Here is a 16,569-nt window from a genome sequence, read left to right on the forward strand (position 1 = left end):
TCCTATAAAAGTGATACAATTTTCAGAGCTGTCTGAGCTGTCTGTCTGTCTCAGTCTCTCTCTCTCTCTGATCTCTCTCTCACATGTGTGAGCGATATGTATACATCAAACGCAAAGCTTGATTGGCTGGTGTCCTCGCGCACAGTGACGACAAACGCACGACTGGTTTCTGTTGTGTTTTATTTTTCTGTTGACACTTTTCTTTTGACGAAACAATATAGAGTACAATGTAAAGTGGATGTAGACAGCCGTCACTGTGTACCAGCGATCGGGCATTTGTGTCTGTGTCACGTGTGTGTGGGTGCGAGCGAACACTGACCAGATGCTGGCGCGTTTATGATGTACTACGGCTCATAATGACATCATAAGTTTGTGACGCTGAACCTCATGTACGTCATATGACGTCAAAATGGAGAGGGGACGCCACTCTGGCCTAATGAAGGATTCTGCAGCAACAGATACGCCTTTCTAGGCTGGAACTAGTGTTCGGCTTCTGTCTTTTGGGAATATCAGGGACGCGCTCAAGCCGATTACACATTTGGGCGTTTGCCCCAGTGGTTCTGTGCACCACTTCAGACATAAACATACAAAAATGGAACACAGTGGGGATGAAAAAGAAGAGGTTTTCTCTGTGGTCAAGAGCGAGGCCGCCATGTTACATAGGACCCATCAATACGATAAATCCATCAAACGCTACACAAAGGTAAGGCTGCTGAAAGTGATTATAGCTACATCAGCTACGACAAACCCATCAAACGCTACACAAAGGAAAGGCTGCTGAAAGTGGTTATAGCTACATCAGCTACGATAAACCCATCAAACGCTACTCGAAGGTTAGGCTGCTGAAAGTGATTGTATTTGTTGCTACATCAGTTACGATAAATCCACCAAACGCTACACAAAGGTAACGCTGCTGAAAGTGGTTGTAGCTACATCTATACCTAAACACTGAGTCACATTTTCAACTTTGAAATTGTGTTTGTGTGTGCGCGCGTGTTGAACCATTGTAGTAATCGTTTTTTCAGTGCTCAAGAACCCAAGACCTGTACTCCCGCCTCCAAACCACCCCCAGCCCCCCCTCTCGTCTTTCTTGCTGTCACACAAACGCACTCACACATACACACACACACACACACACACACACACACACACACACACACACACACACACACACACACTCACGCATGTACACACTCACGCATGTACACGCACACACATATATACACACACACACACATCCACACACACACACACACATCCACACACACACACACACACACACACACACACACACATTGCGGATATATACAGAGAGATTGAAGGATAGCTGAAAATAATTTACTGATCTGTCTATAAAAAAAACACACCACTTAACGACACATTGAGAGAGAGAGAGAGAGAGAGAGAGAGAGAGAGAGAGAGAGAGAGAGAGAGAGAGAGAGAGAGAGAGAGAGAGAGAGAGAGAGAGAGAAAATAAGTTATGATCATTGGCATCATGTGTCATTTAAGCATCACCACTATGAACTTGCAGCTTGTAGTTGATTCTTAAATGATAACTATGTCAGCATTACGAATGGATGATTTTGGCTAACCAATCAGTATCCAAACCAACAACAGAGAGAGAGAGGGGGGGGGGATAGAGAGAGAGATAGAGAGAAGGGGGGGGGGGGGGGGGGATCCCGTCAAAATGGGAATACTTTTATCTTCACGGCTCCATTCCCATTAAACACGATGCGTTGTAAGTGGTTCGCGTGTCCTGTAGTACGGTGTGTACATGGCCACGGGGTACGGTCTACTAATCGCTCCTTTGCTAAATACGGATAAACGGATTAGTGGCCTTCCCACCGCCGCTCGCCTCCAGGATTAGTCTGGAACTGGTCTTTCAGAGGGCAGCCGGCGTCTTTTCGGCATATTGGACGGTGTGCTTTCGTTGTAGTCTTTCTTGTACTCTGTTTCTTGATGGATCGGAAGCAAGAGAGAGGAGAGAAAGTAATCGGAACATGTTCTGCTCATGGCTAGAAAAAATCCCAATCTCTCTGAATCTAATTGACAAAGGAAGAGAGAGGAACACGCATACCGCGAATTTTCTCCTCACTGGAAAAAGGGTCCCCCCCCCCCCCCCCCCCCATATAGTATGCAATTAATGAATATGAATGATGAGTATTGATGCAACTCTAGCATCAAGGGTTTGCAGTCCAGGTAAGTATGGCATACACAGTCTGAATTACATGTCATGTGTTCAATGCCGGTATTAGCTTCCGACCTTTGACTTCTACAAAATCAAGGCTTTCCTGCCGTCTGGTATTATTACCTTATTCCAAATGAAAATCAATTTCAAGCAATCGGAACCAATAATTATCGTAAACATCGTACATAGGCATTAATATACAAAGGATATCTTACCAATTCACCGCAGACCATCTTGTTACTGTTTGGTGTACGAGTTGGAACTCCCCAAAAAAACGTTTTCAATGCTATCCAATCTGGTTAAACCCCATACTTCAGAGGAATATAACAATACAAACTGGACTTTGGAATCAAAAATTCAAAAATAATTATGTCTCTCGTGTAATCTCTTTTAACCTGAGGAAAACTTTCACAACGTAAAATGTAATTTTTTTTGCCTTTACTGTCAAGTGATGGGTTCCACGTCTCAGACTTAATATGGTTGTAAATTTAAGACCAAGGTAACAATATTTGTTTACAATTTCTACACTGTGACCATCATAATTCCACTTTTCGTTTTCTGCCAAATATCCCCCCTTCCTAAACACGATAACTTTTGTCTTCTCTGTATGAACTTCCTTTGGTTTAAACACAATTTTATTCAAAATACATGACATGAAACAAATGACAAAAATGCAGCTAGGACACGAACTCAAGCAGATGCTTATTTGACGTGACCATAACAATGCGAAGTTACACAAGTTTTCAAAATGGTGGACAACACAATTATTAACCAGAAGAACAAAATGTAGGAGGGGGTATGGGGAACTTAATCAAAACAGGAGGATTTACAGAAAAAAAAAAGAAAAAAAATTAATCAAAGAAAAAAGAAAAGAAAAAAATAAAGAAAAAAAATTATGTGAGACTATGAATGAAGCGCGTGGGACGAGAACATCGATGCTGAGACATGCAATAAGTAAGTTCAGATAAATGTACATTTTCATGTAGAGGGCAGCATAGTTCGTTACGAATGTATGGAAGAAAACAACCACACACACACACACACACACACACACACACACACACACACACACACACACACACACACACACACACACACACACACACACACACACACACACACAAAAGAGAACAGCAAAACAAAAACAAAAACTCAATGATAATTATTACTTATGTTAAATATGTAATTGATGCAACAACACTGAGAGGCGGGTTTACGTTCTCCTGCACACAAACATACACAATACCAGTACGTGGGCTAATCCTTCAAGTTAGTCGACCAGATTCAGCAATAAAGGATTGGACCGACTCGAAAATCAATGTATTTATGCGAAATGAATGTTGCTCGCTGCCTCTTAATAATGTTTCCACGTGTCTAATATTGGCAGGCAGTGAGTTAATAGTGGACATACGAGCATTTTCAAACAACGTGCAGTATAACAAGTAATGTTCAGCTGTTTCGTTCCGGTTACCGCACGCACACTGTGGGTTATCTTTTAAATGGCGTTTGCATAAATCGGAATTAAGGTTACTCATGTTTAAACGCATTCTGCTGTGTTGTATTTCTACCTGTCTTTTTCCAAAATAATAATAAACTGGCACATAATGATGAGGACTTTGTAAATAATGCTTAAACTCGCTAATTGAGTTTGTGGTTTTAACCACATCAGGCAGATCAATCCATAAAATTGTAGTCGAAGGAACGAAGGATGTTCGGAAGATTTCTGTCCTGTGAGCTGGTACAAATCTTTCAAGTGGTCGTCTTCTGTGATAGGGATTTAAGGATGAAACTAGTGGTGGCAAAAGGTCAACTAAATATAGGGGACATTTACCATGAACCATTTTTATTATATAAAATCAATTTATGTTGTCTTCGGCGTTCCTTTAGACTACAAAATCCGCTTTCTTTGTAAATCTTACCATGACTAGTTCTCCGCACACCACCAATTATAATACGTAAAGCTTCAAGGTGTAGTTTTTTCAGTGTGTTCGACAGGGCTTCGGTACAATTATCCCATAATACATCAACATAGTCAAAATGTGGCAAAATAAAGGATTTGTACATTATTTCCAAACCTTTTCTGCATAACTTATACTTATAATGCCTTAAACAATTAATCAACAAAGTGGTCTTTTTCACAATATTTCTGACTTGAGCGTCCCATTTACAGTCATTTTGCAAAATAATACCAAGGTGCTTGTGTTCCTTTGTGTCTTCCAAAACAATTCCATTGAAAAATAACGGGTCAATTTGGCTTAAGTCACGTTTTATATTCAGCAATTTGGTTTTGGTTTCATTAAATGTGACTTTCCAACGTGTTGCCCAACAACTAATTTTATCGAGGTCTGTATTTAAAATTTCGGCACGTCTTACAGGATCATTCAATGCAAGTGACATGCTAGTATCATCAGCAAACAATTTAATAACAGACTCAATATCATTTACAATATAATTTATATAAACACTAAACAACATGATTATTTTACTGTCGTCGCTGTGTTAACAGGCCCCAGAGCTAGCCAGTAACGACAAGTCTTGCCTGATGGCCAGATCACACAAACAACATGATTATTTGACTGAACTCACTGTGTTAACAGGCCCTAGAGCTATAGCCAGTAACGACAAGTCCTGCCTGGTGGCCAGATCACACAAACAACATAATTATTTTTACTGAACTCGCTGTGTTAACATGTCCTAGAGCTAGTCAGTAACGACAAGTCTTGCCCGATGGCCAGATCACACAAACAACATGATTATTTTACCATCGTCACTGTGTTAACAGGCCCTGGAGCTTGCCCGTAACGACAAGTCTTGTCTGGTGGCCAGAGCACACAAACAACATGATTATTTTACTGTGTTAATAGGCCCTAGAACTAGCCAGTAACGACAAATCTTGCCTGGTGGCCAGATCACGATGCCACCTGGCGCTGGGCGACACACGCAAGGCTCTCTCTGATGCCGAGACCTCCCTGCAGGACGACAAGACGTTCCACAAGGTATGTCCTGACGTCACAACACTCACACCTTTCACTAGGCACGTTGATACACAGAGAAAGTGTGCAGCGTATACGACGCAGAGTGTGTGAGACTTTAGCTGCGAATTTCCTCCAAGAATCATTGTTATGATTAATGGAATGGTATCATGGTGGTGATGGTGATGGTGATGATGATGGCGTTAATGATTATGGTGATGGTGGTGACGGTTGCTTTTGAGTTTCCATGAGCAATTGTACCTCACACAACTGCACGATGATGATGATAATAATAGTTATAATAATAATAATAAGAAGAAGAATAATAATAATAATAATACGAATATTTGTAACGCGCACACATCTCACCAACAGGCGACTCAAGGCGCACATACACTCATTCACACACACGGAGACTTAAAGTCACTAACACACACACACACCATCAACCATTTAAATATGTACAGTTATTCAGGGTGGGATGGGGGTGGGCAGTGTAGAATGCATGGATTATTTGGAAAAAAGGAATGTCTTGAGTGCAGATTTGAATGATTCGAGGGACTGTTGTTGACGGATGGGGAGAGGTAGTGTGTTCCATTGGTTAGGTGCTTGGAAAGAAAATCCTCGTTGACCTGCTGTTTTGAGTTTGGTGTGGGGGATGTTGAGCTTAAGGGAGTCGGCAGATGATCTGAGTGCTCGAGAAGGGACATAGAGAGAGAGAGAGAGTCAGAGAGATAGGCAGGGGCGAGACCATGGAGGCATTTGTAGGTGAGAGTGTTGATTTTGTATGTGATGCGGGCAGGAACGGGCAACCAGTGGAGCTGATTTAGGAGGGGGGTGATTATGGTCTCTCTTTTTCTTTCGTAAGACAAGACGGGCAGAGCTATTTTGAATGCGTTGGAGACGAGAGATAGAAGAAGAGGGAAGACCCGCCAGGAGAGAGTTACAATAGTCAAGACGTGAGAGAATGGTGGAAGTGACCAGTTTGACGGTAGCATCTGCGGTGAGGTACTTGCGGATAGTGGCGATGCGGCGGAGTTGGAAGTAGCAGGTGCGAGAGACAGAAGAGATGTGTTGTTTCATGGAAATGGTGTTGTCTAGAGTGACTCCGAGATTTTTGACAGCAGAAGAGAGAGGGACAGAAGAGTCAGAGAGTTGAAGAGAGTCGGAGGTGGCTTTGGAGAGTTTGGATGTAGTGCCTATTAGAATAGCTTCAGTTTTGTTGCTATTGAGCTGAAGTTTGTTTTCTGTCATCCTATTCTGCACGTCAGTGATAGTGTCAGAGATAGAGGAAAGAAGAGATTCAGACTGGTCAGGGGAAGAGCTGTTGTGAAGTTGAGAGTCGTCGACAAAAGAGTGGTGGAGAACGTTGTGTCGGTCAAGGATGTGGTCAAGGGGTTGAGTGTAGAGAGTAAATAGTACAGGCCCAAGGACTGAGCCCTGAGGGACTCCGCACTCAAGCCTGATGGGGTCAGAGTTCAGTTTGTCAATCGAAACAGTCTGGTAGCTGTCGGTGAGATAAGAAGAGAACCAAGAAAGAGCTGTGCTATGGATACCAAAGGTGTGCTGAAGGCGTTGACGGAGGATGTTGTGGTCGACTGTGTCAAAGGCCGCTGATAGATCAAGTAGGGCGACGGCAGAGATTTCAGCTTGGTCAGTGGCAAGGAGGAGATCATTAGTGATTTTGAGAAGGGCAGTTTCGGTGGAGTGGTGAGGACGATAGGCAGATTGAAGCGGAGAGAGAAGATTGTTGCAAAGAAGGTGAGAGTTGAGTTGTTTCAGGACGACTCTTTCAAGGAGTTTGGAGATGAAGGAAAGGTTTGAGACAGGGCGGTAGTTGCTGAGAGTGTTTGGGTCAAGCGATGGTTTCTTCAGTAGAGGTTTGACAACAGCAGTCTTAAAGGAGTTGGGGACAGTGCCTGTTTGCAGAGAAGTGTTGATGATTTTGAGAATAGAAGGGAGGAGTTCAGGAAGACAGTCAGAGAAGAGTTGTGTGGGAAGAGGGTCAAGGTCACAGATTTTCAAGGTCATTTCTTTGAGGACTTTCTCCAGGACAGTGAGAGTGAGAGGCTGAAAGTGTGTGAAGGGAGTGCCTGTAAATGCAGGAGGAGTTTCAGAGTTTTGGTGTGGGATTTTGTCTAGTTTGTCACGGATGGTTTTGATCTTGTTGTGGAAGTAATCAGAGAAAGCTTGCGACAGTTTGGAGGGGTCGATGTTGTTGGGCAAGGGCAAGCAGAAGAGCAGCCAAGAAGGTCATTCATTGTGGAGAAGAGTGTTTTGGCAGAGGTTGTTTTACAGATTTTGGTGCTGTAGTGCGATTGTTTGGCGTCTGCGATGAGTGTCTGAACATGTTCCTTTTGCTTGTTGTAAATCTGTCTGTCAACTACCAGCTTTGAGGTTCGCGACTTCCTCTCTGCTCGGCGACGCAACTGTTTTGCATACTTAACTTCAGCTGTGATCCAGGGTGCAGAAGGCCTATCTACGATGAGTTTGGTTTTTGTGGGCGCATGTTCATCAAGAAGTGTGCTGAGAGTGGAGTCGAAATGACGTACAGGGTCTGAGGATACCGGAGGATCAAGCAGTCGGCGGGCTGCTTCTGCGCGAAATGTGTCAGTGTTAACTTCTTTGAGGTGATGATGATGATGATGACGATGATGATGATGACGATGATGATGATGATGATGATGATGATGATGATGATGATGATGATGATGATGATGATGATGATGATGATGATGATGATGATGACGACGACGCTAAAGATTAGGGCAGCATTGAAATGAAAGAAGTGTTTGGTTGATGTGACAGGGAATCTACCAGAAGGCAGAGGCCATGTACTACAGGGGGGACTTTGAGCTGGCGCTGGTCTTCTATCACCGCGGTCAAAAGCTGAGGCCCGAGCTGCAGCAGTTCAGGCTGGGCATCCAGAAGGCACAGGAGGCCATTACAAACTCTGTGGGCAGTGAGTGGAACCACACACACAGACATACACATGTACACACACATACGCGCGCACGCACACACACACACGCACGCACACACACGCACGCGGGCGCACACAAGCACAAAGACACGCATGCACGTACGCACACTCTCATACAGACACAAACACGCGCGCGCGCACAAACACACACACACAGACACACACACACACACACACACACACGCACACAGAATACAGGTACCAATATGCTGCTGCCATGATTTCGGATTTTTCTAAATTTATTTTAATTTGCATGTGTAAGTTTACGGTTTTCATATTCTGCGCTATAACTTTGCTCAAGCCTGAGGCATAATATGCATGTTGTACTCAATGCAGCTTTGTTCCTGCTGGTATGAAATACGTTTTATTGTTCGTAAACTGCGCTGTTTGCTTGTTGACGACTGATAGTTGTGGGATGATGTGACTGTGGTGTTCCCGTGTTGACAATATATCCTCAGGGGCGGGGAAATAGCTCAGTCGGTAGCCGCGCTGCATGGCTTCAAAACCAGTTGTCGCTATCGGCGTGGGTTTGATCCCCACGTTCGACGAGGGATTTATTTCCCAGAGTCTCTTTGTGCAGACTCTCCTCGGTGGCCGAACACCCCCGTGTGCACGCATGCGCACGATAAAGAACCCAAGTTCACAGCGAAAGCCTCAGGGCTTGGAAACATGAATTAATACACGCATGCAGGAAAAAACAAGTCGCGTAAGGCGAAATTACTACATTTAGTCAAGCTGTGGAACTCACAGAATGAAACTGAACGCACTGCATTTTTTCACAATGACCGTAGTCCGCCGCTAGTGCAAAAGGCAGTGAAAGTGACGAGCCTGTTCAGCGCGGTAGCCGTTGCGCTGTGCTGCATAGCACGCTTTACTGTACCTCTCTTCGTTTTAACTTTGTGAGCGTTTTTTTTAATCCAAACATATCATATCTATATGTTTTTGGAATCAGGAACCGACAAGGAATAAGATGAAATTGTTTTTAAAACGATTTCGAAAATTTAATTTTAATCATAATTTTTATATTTTTAGTTTTCAGAGCTTGTTTTAATCCGAATATAACATATTTATATGTTTTTGGAATCAGAACATGATGAAGAATAAAATAAAAGTAATTTTGGATCGTTTTATAAAAGAATAATTTTAATGACAATTTTCAGATTTTTAATGACCAAAGTCATTAATTAATTTTTAAGCCTCCATGCTGAAATGCAATACCGAAGTTCGGCCTTTGTCGAAGATTGTTTGGCCAAAATTTCAATCAATTTGATTGAAAAATGAGGGTGTGACAGTGCCGCCTCAACTTTTACAAAAAGCCGGATATGACGTCATAAAAGACATTTATCGAAAAAAAGAAAAAAACGTCTGGGGATTTCATACCCAGAAACTCTCATGTAAAATGTCATAAAGATCGGTCCAGTAGTTTAGTCTGAATCGCTCTACACACACACAGACACACACACACCACGACCCTCGTCTCGATTCCCCCTCTATGTTAAAACATTTAGTCAAAACTTGACTAAATGTAATAAAAACTAAACAATGGGTAGCGTCGTATATTGTGTGGCAGCTCGCTTTCCCCAGGGAGAAAGCAGCCCAAACTACCACGAGGGTAACCTCACAGGTCTATATGAATCTTATCCTTATCCTCGCTGCGCTGTGTGTGCAGCCCCGGACCGCTGTAAGCTGAACACCACTGGGGACCTGTCCTTCTTCACAGATCAAGACGAAGTGGGTTTCACGTGCAGCCTGCACTGTGTCGCTGTCACATTGTGTCTGTGGGACGTTGTGTCATTGTGTCATTGTCACATTGTGTATGTGGGACGTTGTGTCATTGTGTCATTGTCACATTGTGTCTGTGGGACGTTGTGTCATTGTCACATTGTGTGGTTGTGACGTTGTGTCATTGTCACATTGTGACGTTGTGTCATTGATACATTGTGTGCTTGGGACGTTGTGTCATTGACACATTGTGTGTTTGTGATGTGTCATTGTCACATTGTGTCGTTGTGACGTTGTGTCATTGACACATTGTGTGTTTGGGACGTTGTGTCTTTGACACATTGTGTGTTTGTGACGTGTCATTGTCACAATGTGTCGTTGTGACGTTGTGTCATTGACACATTGTGTGTTTGGGACGTTGTGTCTTTGACACATTGTGTGTTTGTGACGTGTCATTGTCACAATGTGTCGTTGTGACGTTGTGTCATTGTCACATTGTGTGTTTGGGACGTGTCATTGTCACAATGTGTCGTTGTGACGTTGTGTCATTGTCACATTGTGTGTTTGGGACGTTGTACCGTTGTCATAATGTTACGTTGTGACGTTGTGACATTGTGACGGTGTGTTATTGTCACAGCGTAATGTAAAGGACGGTGTGAAAGTGCGAAGAGAGAGAGAGAGAGGGGGGGGGGGGGGGAGACAGAGAGAGAGACAGAGACAGAGAGAGACATAGACAGGAACAGAAAAAAAAGAAACAACGAGAAACAAACGGACAACACACAGAGATATACAGAATCCACAATAGTCACCACTCTCCACTCTATAAATACGGAATCCTTGCAAAGACATCTTCACAATAGTCACCACTCTCCACTCTATAAATACGGAATCCTTGCAAAGACATCTTCACAATAGTCACCACTCTCCACTCTATAAATACGGAATCCTTGCAAAGACATCTTCACAATAGTCACCACTCTCCACTCTATTTTAACAGGCACAAAAGAAGCGACGCTTTGTAGCCGCTCTGCAACGCCCCCCGGCACAGCCCAAAGTGAAACCGAAACGAGAGCTGACGCGGTCACAGGCCCACGAGAAAACCATCAAACAGATGCTGGGGGAGCTGTACGGAGACAAGCGCTACCTGGAGAAGCTCCTCACAGAGTCAGGTCAGTGGGTTGGTAACGCTGAGTACACTGGACAGTGAAACCAGAGGATGTGGATGTTACAGTAAATTCTCGTAACCAGGAAATTCGCGAAATCCCTGGAAATTTCAGTAAATTTGTGAATTTCCTGTTTCACTCAGGGATTTCACCGATTTCCTAAAAATTCTAGGAAATTCGCGAATTTCCTGATTTCAAGGGGCAGGAATTTCGCAAATTTACTGACACGCATTTGAAGGGTAACAATGCTTTGTTGGTTGCTTGTGAACCATTAAATGAGTCTGGTTTCCTTAAATTAATGCAAGTTAAACACTCATGTTTTTGGTGTTGCATTTCAGCATGGAGGCGTAAAAATTAAGTAATGAGTTTGGACATTAAAAATATGATTTTTTTATAAAACGATCCAAAAATAATGTCAACTTATTCTTCATCATTTTCTTATTCCAAAAACGTATAAATATGTTATGTCACACGCTTTCCTTCTTTGCCACTACTGACTAAAGCAAACGTGTGCAAGATTGTATGTTGCACGATTTGGAGCATGTGAAAAAACGGATTCAAACTCGAAATCGTCTCTCCAAGAGCCCCAAAATGCACACACGACTTTTATTTCTCCTGCTGTTATCGTTTCTTCTCTTTACAAATGCTTCAACGCTGAGAATACTGATAACGGCATCCCAGACGACACCACTGTTTCCATACGCGAATTTAGCTGCCCTTGGAAAGTGGCTCGCTCAGGAGGCCTGTTAGTCTGAAACTAGAAGGACATAGAGTTCTGAACATAGATGACAAAGACCCCGAAAAGAATAATAGACATTTCGCGGATGCAGACACAGAAAGACGTCATGAAGAATGCGATGCTTCAAAAGATACAGACGTCATTCACATATACCGAGACGTCATTCATAGGTGTTCGTTCACTTCCGTCAAAAAGTAGATCTCTCCACAATGTTGTATTTTCGCCTTCCACGACTTGTTTTTTTCTTCTAACAGTCAATCTATCAAAATCACAATGTAAAATAAAGAAAACGGACTCTCTTTTTTAAAAAAAATTTTTTAAGAATGTTACAAATTTACTAAAACGTTTTCCACTGTTCAGTAAATTTGTGAAAAAATGGCATGCTCATTTCAGGAAATTCGCAAATTTCCTGGAATTTTTAGGAAATTCGTGAAATCCCCGAGTGAAACAGGAAATTCACAAATTTACTGAAATTTTCAGGGATTTCGCAAATTTCCTAGTTTCGAGAATTTACTGTAACAGAGACAGCAAGGGACCATGCAGCTCATGGATGTTGAAACCCAAGAACTGTGGAAAAGAACTAATATGTCTAAACTAAAAACCTATACATGTATGAGAGAGTTCAGACCCCATTTCATCGTAGGTTTTCGTATTCTTGATCTTGTGTGTTTTTCTGTCCATTTGCTGCTTGCGTTTTTGCTTGCTTGATCGACAATAAAAAAGCAAGATCGAGTGGTAACAAACGGGAACGTTTGGTAAAATTAAAACGTTCCAGTACCTTACAATATTCTTTTTACATTTAGTCAAGTTTTGACTAAATGTTTTAACATAGAGGGGGAATCGAGACGAGGGTCGTGGTGAATGTGTGTCTGTGTGTGTGTGTGTCTGTGTGTGTAGAGCGATTCTACTGGACCGATCTTTATGACATTTGACATGAGAGTTCCTGGGAATGATATCCCCGGACATGTGTTTTCATTTTTTCGATAAATACCTTTGATGACGTCATATCCAGCTTTTTGTAAAAGTTGAGGCGGCACTGTCACACAATCATTTTTCAATCAAATAGATTGAAATTTTGGCCAAGCAATCTTATTCCTAGTCGGTCCTTGATTCCAAAAACATATAGATATGATATGTTTGGATTAAAAACAAACTCAGTAAGCTAAAAAGAATTGAGATACAGAAAAGCGTGTTATCCTGCTCAGCGCGACCACCACCGCACTAATCTGGCTTGTCGATTTCACTGCCTTTGCCACGACGAAACTACGAGAATGCGGTCTTGGTGAAAAAAAAGCAGTGCGTTCACTTTCATTCTGTGAGTTCGACAGCTTGACTAAATGTTGTTATTTCGCCTTACGCGACTTGTTTTTTTTACCTTTAGTCAAGTTTTGACTAAATGTTTTAACATAGAGGGGGGAATCAAGACGAGGGTCGTGGTGTATGTGTGTGTGTGTGTGTGTGTGTGTGTGTGTGTGTGTGTGTGTGTGTGTGTGTGTGTGTGTAGAGCGATTCAGAGTAAACTAATGGAACGATCTTTGTGAAATTTTTCATGATAGTTCCTGGGTATGATATCCCCAGACGTTTTTTTCATTTTTTCGATAAATGTGATGTCTTTGATGACGTCATATCCGGCATTTTGTAAAAGTTGAGGCGGCACTGTCACACCCTCATTTTTCAATCAAATTGATTGAAATTTTGACCAAGCAATCTTCGACAAAGGACGGACTTTGGTATTGCCAGACCTGGGAACCCATACGATTTCGCCATATTTTGTACGCATGATTGTCTCGAATACGATCAGTACGGTCAGCGAAAAAAAAATACGACGAGAAAAATTCCTACACTACTTTTTTTTCACAAGCGCAACCCGAAGCTGATCCAGTATTTTGACACATGATTACAGATGTTGTCAGTAAACATCGAAAGAAGTTTTTGTTTAAATGTATTGGTAAACTTTATTAACGGTGCGACGGACGCCTGTCAAGATGCTTAAATCATGGATGTTCAGATCCTGTGTGGAGTACGCTCATGTTTCTGAAAATACACCAAATTTATTTGAGAAGTGCAAAACAGAGGTTCCCAGGTCTGTATTGCATTTCAGCTTGGAGGCTTAAAAATTAATTAATGACTTTGGTCATTAAAAATCTGAAAATTGTAATTAAAATTATATTTTTATAAAACGATCCAAAATTACGTTTATCGTATTCTTCATCATTTTCTGATTCCAAAACCATATAGATATGTTATATTCGGATTTAAAAACAAGCTCTGAAAATTAAAAATATAAAAATTATGATTAAAATTAAATTTCCGAAATCAATTTAAAAGCAGTTTCATCTTATTCCTTGTCCGTTCCTGACTCCAAAAACATATAGATATGATATGTTTAGATTAAAAACACGTTCAGAGAGTTAACAAGTCGCGTAAGGCGAAATTACTACATTTAGTCAAGCTATGGAACTCACAGAATGAAAGTGAACGCACTGCATTTTTTCACAATGACCGTAGTCCGCCGCTCGTGCAAAACGCAGTGAAACTGACGAGCCTGTTTAGCGCGGTAGTGGTTTCGCTGTGCTGCATAGCACGCTTTTCTGTACCTCTCTTCGTTTTAACTTTGTGAGCGTGTTTTTAATCCAAACATATCATATCTATATGTTTTTGGAATCAGGAACCGACAAGGAATAAGATAAAACTGCTTTTAAATCGATTTCGGAAATTTAGGTTTTAATCATAATTTTTATATTTTTAGTTTTCAGAGCTTGTTTTAATCCGAATATAACATATTTATATGGTTTTGGAATCAGAAAATGATGAAGAAAAATTTCAGAAATTCAGTTGTAAGACCGTCAGTGCCAGGAGATGAGCCGTTATTTAACTTACTTAGCGCCCTAGAGGCCTCTTCAACACTTATTTCACCTTCACAAACTTTCTTCTCCTCCTCTGTCAGACGAGGGGTTTCACAATTTTGCAAAAAAGAATCTGTATCGTTATCAATGTTGATGCTATTGTCACTGTTCGCATATTTGTTTTCAAAGTAGTGTTTTTGAGCCAGCAGTATGTCAAACTGATCGACTAATACATCGCCATTATCAAGCTTGATGCTGGGAAACAATTTTGCACGTACTGGCTCGAGATTTTTCAAGGTTTAAAAAGTACTTTGTATTTTTTTCCCCTTCATCAATCCATTTCATTCTAGATCGTGTCTGGGCACTTTTTAAGCGTTGATGCTCAAAGACTTCTAGTTGAAACTTCAGTGCCTCGCGATTACGAAGCAGATTTTCATCAAGCGGTTGTTTGGCAAGTGATGATTCACACTGTGCCAGTTTATCTTGTAAGTGCAAATACTTGTTTTTCTTTAAAACTGCCACGTTTTTGCTGTACTGAATAGCTTCGTCCCTTATCTCTAACTTACGTAATTCCCACCGGTTCTCAGCACTCTCTGGTGTGTCTGTGCGAAGGGAAGAGTCAATAAGGTTATTCATTCTTTCTACGAATACACTGTCCTTTAACAAGGCGTTGTTGAACTTCCAGAAGCTGGGACCTCTGGTCACTTCGGAACATTTTAAAGACACAAGCACCCCCCTGTGATCAGAGGAGGGAACAGAGTAAATCTCCGTTTCCAACACACTGTCCATTGCAGCATCGTTCAAAAACACGTAGTCGAGTCTTCTTGCAGTTAATTTGCCGTTGCTGATTCTTGACCAGGAGAATTCCTTGCAAAGAGGGTTTAGCACCCGCCACGCGTCACATAGTTCGCACTCAGTAACAAAGTCGTTGAAAAGTTTAACGAGTGCTGGCGAGTGATTTTCGCCTGCGATGATGTCTAATTTATTGTCCATCACTGCGTTAAAGTCACCGCAGACTACTTTAAGATCACAATCACAATCACTAATTGTATCTGAAAGAGAAGTCAGAACATGTTTAGTGTCAGCTAAGTTACACGGGGCGTACACATTGAAGATAGCCATTTCTTTAGTGCCAATGTTAACGTTTACCATCAGAATTCTATCAGAAATTGTTTCTGTGGACCATGCATGGGGAAAGTGTTTTCTCACCAGTATTACCTGGCCTCTACTATGACGAGTACCAGCACAGTACTCAACCTCACCACCCCATTCTTTCTTCCACTGCTCTGCATCTTCGGGCATTATGTACGACTCTTGCACACATACAATGTCATATTTCTTTTCCTTTAACATTCTAAATATCTTTTTGCGTTTTGATGTATTCCGGAGTCCTCTAACATTTAAGGAGAACGCTTTGACACCATCTGCCATCGCTGGAGTGAGATAGTGTAAATACTAAAAATACAACTGGTGAAATCGCAGAGCCATAGTACGTAAGTCCGCAAGCCAAAGCCGGGCCGTCGTCGTTGGGTCAGTCGGTCAGTTAGTCGGTCGGTCAGCCTTTCTCCTGGCCTTCTTCATCGTGAGAGGCCATCTTCGCCATCTTCGTCGGTGTTCCTAGCGGGCTACCAGAACGGTCCCGCTTGGGAGTGTAGGAGCGACTTCTGCTCTGGGTGCCAGCGCGGTTTCCAAGACGCCCGCGGTCAGTTGTGTGAGACATTGAGTTTCTGTTTTGTTCGCTGTTGTTACCCGCAGCCGCGGACAGCTGTTCTGGCTTCTGCTGCCGGGTCTCCTGAAGCGGAGCCAGAGTTGACGTCAAGATCACAACATGGGTCGCCACTCTTGTGGCCCGGTTTTTTGCATGATCTACACACCACGTCCCCCTGACACGTGGAGACATGGTAACCCGTCTCCAGACACTTTGAACAGATCACGGTCTTTTTCTGGTTTTGTTCG

The 16,569-nt window shown here is 42.2% G+C and overlaps 1 protein-coding gene across 2 annotated transcripts in view; it reads left to right on the forward strand.

Annotated features, from left to right (window-relative positions):
• Positions 1-401: 401 nt before the first annotated feature.
• LOC138946990 (outer dynein arm-docking complex subunit 4-like) overlaps positions 402-16,569 on the forward strand; it is a 36,454-nt gene continuing 20,286 nt past the window's right edge. For both annotated transcript variants that reach the window (XM_070318410.1, XM_070318411.1), the window contains exons 1-5: positions 402-703; positions 5,053-5,184; positions 7,969-8,122; positions 9,813-9,874; positions 10,863-11,034. In XM_070318410.1, coding sequence (XP_070174511.1) covers positions 593-703; positions 5,053-5,184; positions 7,969-8,122; positions 9,813-9,874; positions 10,863-11,034 — 631 coding nt within the window. In that variant the 5' untranslated portion in view covers positions 402-592. The remainder of the gene's footprint in view (positions 704-5,052; positions 5,185-7,968; positions 8,123-9,812; positions 9,875-10,862; positions 11,035-16,569) is intronic.

Source organism: Littorina saxatilis, linkage group LG14 (assembly GCF_037325665.1).
Source record: "Littorina saxatilis isolate snail1 linkage group LG14, US_GU_Lsax_2.0, whole genome shotgun sequence".
Taxonomy (NCBI): Eukaryota; Metazoa; Mollusca; class Gastropoda; order Littorinimorpha; family Littorinidae; genus Littorina; species Littorina saxatilis.